This window comes from Cervus canadensis, chromosome 18 (genome assembly GCF_019320065.1).
Source record: "Cervus canadensis isolate Bull #8, Minnesota chromosome 18, ASM1932006v1, whole genome shotgun sequence".
Classification (NCBI taxonomy): Eukaryota; Metazoa; Chordata; class Mammalia; order Artiodactyla; family Cervidae; genus Cervus; species Cervus canadensis.
Genome location: NC_057403.1, coordinates 28,943,053 through 28,951,918, shown reverse-complemented (window position 1 = coordinate 28,951,918; position 8,866 = coordinate 28,943,053). Strand labels below are relative to the sequence as shown.

Here is an 8,866-nt window from a genome sequence, read left to right as displayed (position 1 = left end):
AGTTACTGAGATTTCTCCTTGAATTTTTTTTTATCAACTTTCTTGATAATCAGAGCAAACATTATGTGAAACGGGCAGTTTTGGTATAAAACATCTAAAGCGGAGGAAGGAGAAAGATGTATTTTTCAGTTAACACAACTGAAGTGTCCACTTAAGAGTTCCAACCTAATTTTAACTGGTTTTATCCTGGGGGTGGGGGGAACTTGAAACCCTGTGCATAGAACGTGGCTTGCAGGTACAGCTGGTGGTGAGAACAATTTGGGCGAACTCAAACTGACCTTCAGAAAGACAGCCATTACTCAAACTGCTCAATATCATGAATAATCATTATTAGGGAACATACCTGCTTGTCAGCAGGAAACCTTAAAAACTGGATGTTATAAATCTTACAATTTATAAAAAATAGTGATTTGAATACTGCTTTATTTTAATGCAGCCACATCACAAGCACTTTCGTATTAGTGGCATAGAAGAAATCAGTTTGTACTCTTCTCCTCAGTGACTTAAACAGTCTCTGGCTTGGGCTATGGTTTCCCCATCCTGTCAAGGCTTCATCAGTGACATCTGCCCTTCTCACCTGCCCTTCACCTGGGCTCAAAAACTCCCAGACGTGCAGAGACAACCCTGGGATGGTGTGCAGGATTCTAGAAGCTGGCTGCGGAGTGGGGGTGGGTCTGGGAGACCATGGGAAGGCTGGGCAAGCAGAAGAAGGCCAGGTGTCCGGCCACTGGCAGGGACTGAGCCAGATGGCCCGGGTGGCCCCAGCGCCTCAGAGTGGAGTTCGGCCTGCGGGCTCCCACTCATGGGAGACAAACAGACTCGGCAAACGTGGAAGGAATGAGAGAGCTCACCTTTGTCATGGTGCTGCCTGAGGCGGCAGTCTCTCAGACAGATGCTGGCTTTACTAGCATATCTCACATGAAAAGGAGACCAAGGACAAGGAGTCTGCGAGGCTCAGGTTCTCAGGTAACTGTGCTTTAAATGCTACGCAGTTATGACCACTTCGGGAATCCAGCTTTGAGGCAGTGCATGCGTGCATGTTCAGTCACGTCTGTGACCCCATGGGCTGTAGTCCACCAGGCTCCTCTGTCCAAGGGATTTTCCAGGCAAGAATACCAGAGCGGGTTGCCATTCCCATCTCTGGAGGATCTTCCCAACCCCAGGATCGAACCCGCATCTCCTGTGTCCCCCACATTGGCAGGTGGATGCTTTACCACTGAGTCACCCATATCAAAAAGGCTTCTTAAGCTACAGTCCTCCTTTGCACCTGTGCAGAGGCAAGACAGCCCCACCTACACATTCAGGCCCCCAGAGGGCTCTGCAGGGTCACTTTCCAGGTCTAAGCATGTGTTCATCTGCAAAGGGAAAAGGAGGGGGGGGGGGTGATGGGCACAAAGGTCCATTTTAGGAAATCTTTTATTGCGAATTCCATTCTGTGTATTGATTTTGAGAGAAAACACTAGAAATGCCCCTTTCCTGAGCAGAATACAAATGACAGCAAAATAACATTTAGTTGGTAGTAAAGAGAACAGGATTATTGAAAATAACGCGATAATTGAAAATTAGCATTCTAAAAGCCGCTGTCACTCAAGCAAAGTAAAGACATTTAGATGAAGGGTGTGATCCCACAGAAGGGTAGTAAGAAAGTTTCTCCAGGGAAACAGCATATTGGGTGTGATCAAAGGCCGATGATGTCCGTGTGTGATTTCTGAGCACCACTGGGGCCGATCAGCAGGCCGCCCTCCAGGAAGCAACTTGCGAGGCCGGGGCCCAGCCCCCTGCCCCAGGGCACACCCGTGGCTCTACTTGGGGCCAGAGAAGGGAGCAAAGGCCTTGTCCTGGCCCGCCATGCACGCTTCCACCTCTTCCACCGTGCGGGGCACGCAGGTTAGCAGCTCCATGCCAGTGTCAGTCACCACGACGTCCTCCTCGATCCGGACCTGGTCAGACGGATGGACGCTCGTTATTTCTGAGCTGCCTTTGCGTGTTTAGTTTGAGCATCAGGCCTGACAGCTCTAGGCTGAGTGGGAAGAGCCCTTTCTGTGGAGTGGGCAGCACGGCCCGGGTCGGGGTGCCGGCCCTAAGGCCGCTGTGGGCAGCTGCGGGGCGGAAGGCGCCTCCCACAGGACATCTGCTCCTCCACCCGCCCACCCCGGCTTGCCCCCTGCCGGGTGGGTGGGAGCCCCTGGAGTGGGCAGAGGTTTTGTAGGAATCTGTGTCACTTGTGTTGAGGGCTGGTGACAGACCATGAGGAAGGGTGGGCCAGGTGCCTCTCAAGTGAGGAGAGTCAAAGACTGTGCCTCCTGTCCTGGAGGACAAACAGGTGACAGGTTGGGGGGGCAGGGGAGGGGGCGTTCTGGGAGCAATCAGCACTCACCCCACCAAAACCACGGAAGCGCTGCAGGACCTCGCGGTTAAAGAAGCAGGCGCGGGCCGGGTCGGCCAGGGCCTCGTCCAGGAGGTGGTCGATGAAGTAGATGCCCGGCTCCACGGTGAGCACCATGCGTGGCTCCAGGTGCCGAGCGGTGCGCAGGCGCCGCAGGCCGGGCTCGTCAATCCGATCCACGCCCTGGGTGGGGGTAGGGGGGTGGTGGGGAGAGGACAGTGAGGGGGGCACCCAGGAGGGCACAGCCCCAGGCCAAGGCCACCGCCTCGGCAGGAGGCAGACAGAAACGGGCAAGTGTGCAGGGTACCCGCCCCTGCCCGTGCAGGCATCCACACGTGGGGCCTGGCTCGAGCCCCTTGGGTCCTCCTGGAGCCGCAGGAGGCTCTGTGACCTCGGGGGTCTCCAGCCCAGACTCAGACTTGCTGGGTCGTCCACGGTACTTCAGATAAAGCCCTCTGCTCTCTGCACGCTCCCCTAGATTTCTCGTGTCCCTGCCCCTTGTCACCCCTAGAACTGTGCCCCATGGACACTCGTGTGCACACACCCAAGGCATGCTGCCCCTGCTGACCCAGGGGGCTGGCTGGGGGTCCGGCTGCCTTACCCAGGCCCTCTTCCCGCCAGGGGAGCAGTTGAAGCCAAACCTGTGAAGCCAAAAAAGCTCTTAGGAGGCTGCAGGGCCTCCCAGGCTGCAGCTTTCTTCCAGGCAGCTGGTTTCCAGGCAGAGTGGAAACCAGCCCTGAAGTGCTGGGCCTGGCTCCCTACAAGCCGAGACCCAGGTTTTCCGTGTGGCTTTCCAGGAAGAGGGACAGGTGCTGTCAGCAGGACACCAGCCCTGGCTTGTGTGTGCACAGATGCACACTCACCCCGTGTACATGGCCTGGGGGTGTGGCCCACGAGGAGCACATGGGGCAGCTCCACACCACACCCATGCGCTGAGCCTCCGCTGGGCTGTGGGGGACTGGCTGTCAGCTCTCTCCCCCAGCACTCACATGGGCGTGGCCGATGGGGCAGGTGGCACCTAGGACACTTGCAGAAATTTCCCTGCCTTCCCCAAGTCCTGGAGGCACCCGTCCGGCCCTTGGCCAAGGCCTGGGAGCAAGCGTGCAACAGGCAAGCTTTCTGGTCGGCCTCTGAGCTTGCCCTGCCCCGCTCGTGGCTCTATGCTGGAAGCCCAGCTGCTGGAGATGGAACTGTCATTTCTGACTGTTTGGGGGCCAAGAACATCAGACTTCAATTAGTGGTTCATGTAAGGTAACCAGAAACGGGCTGGCTCAGCCTCCATCCATGGCTGGGCACAGCAGGGAAGGCTGTGACCGAGATTCCACGAGGGCGGGGACAGTGGGGCACTGTGTGCACGGCCGCCCTGACCAGGTGGGAGCCAGGCTGGGACGGAGGTGGTGAGGGGACACCAAGGCCCTGTGACCCCTGGGCACAGACGCCTGTCTGGTGTGGTGTTTGACCCCACAGTACTACGAGCCCGGAGGGTCTGGGCAGGAGGGCAGGGGACACAGGATGGCACAGTCTGGGATGACGGTCCCTGTGCTCAGGTGAGAGGTGCTGGGCGGTGGGTAGCAGGGGCCTATCTCCTGCCATCTGAGGCCTGCGTCTGCCCCCTGGGCAGCCCCTCTCCTCCCTCCCCTTCATGCTGCCCCCAAGAGCCAACCCTTTCTTTCCAAGGCTGTCAAAGTCAGGGGCCTGGCGGAGGCTGAGAGCTGACGAGGTCTTGCCTCCCTGATCTCCTTGGTGGCTGAGGGGCTGTGCCAAAGGTGGGGGGTTTGCTCAAACTTCTACAGACAGCCTTCTCTCCAGAAGATTCCAGGACCACCGCTCAGACTGGGGGTGAGGGGTGAATGGAAGGGATCCGGGGGGCACAGGAGGATGTGCCTGCCCCCTGCCCACTGACTATGACCCCTGCAGAGCATTCGCTCCCAGGAGTCTGCCCTACAGGCCTCACCAAGGGACGGCCAGATCAGGGCTGGGAGAAGGATGGAGGCGGGGCTGAGTAGTGAGAAGACCCCATGAAGGGGAGAGGCCGAGCGCCCAGCCCCTCAGGCCTGGGGACTTCAGCCTTGTTGGGGGTGGGGGGACCCTGCCCATGCCGGGTCCACGCCGGCTTCCGCTTGGGCTCAGGGCCTGACGGGGCCTCCGCTGCACTGGGCTCCGGGCAGAGGAGACCCAGATGTGTCTGAAATAAAACAAATGACTTTTAGAGGAAAAGCCATATTTTTTCCACAATGTTTATCTGTCAGAAGAATAGACTCCGTGAGCACAAAGGACCGCTTACTGGAAAAGATGAAAACAGTTTGCTGCCAATTTTCTCTGGTGGAAAAAAAAAGTGCTTTGGCGACTAATGAATAACGAACCTTAGTTAACAATGTCTGGAAGGCTCTGCTCTTGGCTCCCTGCGCACAGTGTGATGGATAGAAATTAGGAAATTAAAACTGATTTTGTTTCTCCAAATTTAACTGTTTACACTTGAGGAAAAAATAATTGAATAATAATGCTTCTCTTGAGCAATTCCACCCCCCCCCTCCAAAATCGTTCTTAGAGCTTTCAAAATACCCTGCAGCTAAGGGGCCAAGCCATCTTGGCTAACTGGCTGGTGGGCCCCAGGGCGTGCACCGATTGCATAATCCACCCCCCTGTGCTTCGGGCACCTGGCCAGACGGCAGGGCCGGCTCACCCCCACCCAGGGCCTGTGGAGGCTGCAGCCACCTGCCCGGCAGAGCCTCCTGAAGCATCAAGCTTCGTCTGGGTGGTCCTTTCAAGGGTCGGTCAGTAGGAGGGGGAGGGGAAAGCCTGGCCTAGAGATGCCCACACAAGCCTCGCTGTCCCGCTCAGCATGCCTCCAGGAGATGAGGAGGCCATGGGGGCCCTGTCGGCCCAGGCATCTGGGCGGATGGAAGCTGAACCGTCCAGCTGAACCAGGAAAGCGTGGGGCAGGACTTTCGAGGGGCGCAGGGCTCAGCTTGCCCCAGGAGGGACCGGTCGCCAGCCTGAGGGGCCTCGTCACACCCGATGAACGAAGCCAGAGGCAGGAGGACATGACGGGCGCACTGCCAGCCCACCAGTGAGACCCAGCTTTGGGGCTCCACTTTTAGGGCAGGTGCCGCCCCCAGCGTGCAGCCCTGGGCCCTGTGCAGAGCACACCCATTGCCCGCCAGGTTCTGTGGAGGCGGCCGCCAGGGGAGACGTCCTTGTGTAAGGACCAGGGCCCTTGGGCGTGGGCAGTGACCTGGGTTGGGATCAACCCCTGGGTGAAGGGGGAGGAGGGAGAGCAGGCCTTGCCAAGACCCCAGTCCTTCTCATCCTGCCTGTCCCCCTACACTGCGGCCGTGTCCCAGAGCCCCACTCCACCCCCAGGGAGGTCCAGGCTCAGCTCCGGCTCACAGGCAGGCCGCTCGGGCCAACGCGCCCACACTGACCTCAGGGTAGCCTCCCACGTCGTGCACGTCGAGTCCTAGGAAGTGGCCAAGCCCGTGAGGCATGAACACGGCTCCCAGGTGGACCTGGACCATGGCGTCCACGCTGCCGGTCAGGAGGCCGATGCGGGTCAGTTCCTCCAGGTGGATGCGGTCGGCCAGGCGGTGCATGTCGGGCCACCAGACACCTGGGGCTCAGAAGGAGGCTGCGATGAGCTGAGGGCTCTGGCAGCCTGGCCAGGGCTTCCCAGGGCAAGGTTGCAGGGAACACAGGAAGCCCTTGCATTGGCTGAAGCTGGGGAGCCTGAGGTGAGGGGCAAGAGCGATGCGGCCCAGGCGGTCCCCCTGCAGGGCTCTCTCAGCGCAGCTCTGGACTCGAGACCCCTCCTCTCTCTCCACTGTGCCCTCGGGGCTAGGCTCCTCTCATCCACGGTCACCCGCAGGGGCCCAGCTCCTGTTGTGTGCTCCCAGGGCCAGGGGAGCCCAGTAAAATCTTTGGCACCGGGAGGAGAAAAGCATGTGTCCCCAAGAGCCAAGGTGGGGCGGCCTCAGTGAGCCCTAGACAGAGGCTCAGGTGGGGGTGGGGGAGGGGCGTCCCTGCACACCCCCACACGGGGGGCTGAATCCTCCTTGTAGCCGCTGTGGGGAGCAAAGGTTCCTGGGGTGCAGCCGGCACAGCCTCCCAGCAAACCGGCAGGGTCTGTGGCCCTGTGGCTACCAGCACCAGGTGACCATCTCCGTGGTAGCCCAGATGTCCAAACCCTGGGCTCTAATCAAACTCATCCCAGCCCCATGTTTCTGGGGCAAAGGTCACCATGGAGAGCATCCCCGGGCACCGAGTTCTGAGGAGTGCAGGCTCTTCGGAGCTGCCTGGCCCCCAGGGAGGCCCTGAGGGGCTGGAGCCTTAGGCCCTCAGGCAGCGGCCTCCAGGAGCCTCGCTGTCACTGGGGCGTGGCCGCCTTGCCCACTGGGCTCCACGAAACGAGGGCACCAGGTGCTCAGACTGAGCACAAGAACCTAGGTTGGCAATGCTCCCTGCCCCACCTTAAGAGGGCGGAGTTGGGGGCAGGCCAAGTGCCAGCCGAGGCCAGCAGCCCTGGGACGAATGGGGCCAGGAGGACAGGGTGGGACCTGCACCCAGAAAGACGGCCAGGGCTTGACCCTGCGGCCCCTCCATGTGGGGCGTAACCCTGGCTCCCAAGAGGCCGCTCAGCCATGCCCTGATGATCTTGGCTACAAGAGGGGAGCACCGGGATTCCACACCCCAAGGAGCCTTGCTGTGGACCCTGCACTGGTGAGGGGTGGGCCACCAGGATCCGAGCCTCTGGGGCTGGCAGGGAGCAGATGATGGGCCCGAGAGGTAGAGGGAGATGAGACACAGGCCCTCCCCTTTCAGACACTTGCTGGGCACCAGTCCCCCAGGTGTCCCCCTACCCTGCCAGAGACAGTGGGCCCATGTTTGGGGTCTTGAGCTGGCTGGAGACCCAGGGCTGATCCAACCTCCTGAACCCAGGACCCAGGGTCTGAGCTGGTGGTGCTGCACCCCAATCATCAGGCAGTGGCCAGTCCCCGGCCCAAGACACAGGGAGGCCAAGAGTGGAGGAAGCCCAGTCTTGTCCAGAGACACAGCCTCCTTGGAGTCCAGCCCTGTTCTACCTGCCTCCGCCCATGAAGTGGGGGTGGCGTCCTGGGGTCTGGTTACAACCACGTCGGCGCGGGTGGCTGGGTCTGCACCCCTGGGGGTGGAGCCAGCGTGGGGAGCTTTTCTCCGATGGTCTGGCATCCTGAAATAGAGACCTTGTTAACCAGGTCCCAGCTAGGCCGCTCACCTGCTGTGTGGCCTAGGCCGGCCTTCACCTCCAGGAACCTCGGATGCTTCCTTTGTCAAACAGCCACGACACTGGCTGCAGAAAGCGGGCTGCAGAGCCTCTGGCATCTACTGGGGACCGGCTCAGTAAGCGCCCCCAAACTGCCACTGTTCACCCATCACGTGTGGCCAGTCAGACCCTAGGTTCGACACTTTATGATCAGTGTGTCCCTGGGGCACAAGCCAAGCCTGCCCAGCCTCAGCCACCGCTCTTTTCCTAAGACTGACTCACCCGCCTCGCCCTCCTCGGGCCAGGGACCCCTGCCCCAGAAGCGCACCGGAGGGCCCTGCACGTCTGACCCTTTGCAGAGCCGGCTGGCCCGTGACCCTCCTCCTCGAGGTCTCAGCGTACACATCCGCCCCTGTTGGAGTGACCTCCCCCATCGCGATTGCTCTGCTGTCCCGGCCACTACTGTCTGCACCTTGTTCCCTGCACAAGTATGCTCACTTGCTTCTAGGGTCTCTCCACCAGGAGGGCGGCTGCCTCTCCAGGGCACACCACGGCTGGGCAGAGCGGCTGCTGGTACAGGGGTGGGGGTGCAGCGCCCTCTTTCCTAAGGCCCGCCCCTGCCCAGGGCCTCTGGGCCTAAAGAGTAAGCCCCCAAGTAACCCTGTGAACTCCGCTCCCATCACTCAGCCTGGCCCCAGCGAACCCGGGAAGGGCCAATGCCCCAGGGCAGCTCCATCTCTCTCGGGCAGGGCCTTTTCGGGTCGCCAAGCGAGAGGCCCGGGAAGCAGGCTGACTTCAAACCTGGCTACCTTCCACAGTGCGGGGCTGCGGTCTCGGCCGGGCCCAGGCAGCGGGTGGGAATCAGGTATAAATCAAGCTCCGTGCTGGCAGCTCGGCTCCCCTCCTGTCTTCGCGGCCCCTCGTGGGGGCCGGACGTGTGGGCCCCGGCGGTCCCCGCGGCGCCTGTAGTCTTCCTTGCCTGCGCGCCCTTGGGGAAGGCCGTGCACACGGCTCTCTTGGCCGGGAGTGGGAGTTTCTGCCTGTGTGTGGTTAGGGTTGTGACAGTGATTAAACCTCCAGCAACTTGGCCCCAGTGTCTGGCCCGGATGGTGGTTACAACACCCACGGCCAGGGCAGGGGCCCCTGAAGTGAGTGGAGGTTACTGTCCTCGGGCGAGGATGCAGGGGTGGGCACAGGCCAGAGGGTCTCCCTGACCGCCTAAGGCCCCGACGCCCCGGCTC

General features: G+C 60.6%; 1 protein-coding gene across 1 annotated transcript in view; it reads right to left on the bottom strand.

The window, feature by feature from the left end:
* Positions 1–1,398: 1,398 nt before the first annotated feature.
* Positions 1,399–8,866, bottom strand: part of PEPD (peptidase D) — a 117,884-nt gene continuing 110,416 nt past the window's right edge. The window contains exons 13-15 of the mRNA XM_043437544.1: positions 5,812–5,996; positions 2,378–2,569; positions 1,399–1,940 (exon numbers count right to left, since the gene is read on the bottom strand). Of these exons, the coding sequence (XP_043293479.1) occupies positions 1,803–1,940; positions 2,378–2,569; positions 5,812–5,996 (515 nt within the window). The 3' untranslated portion in view covers positions 1,399–1,802. The remainder of the gene's footprint in view (positions 1,941–2,377; positions 2,570–5,811; positions 5,997–8,866) is intronic.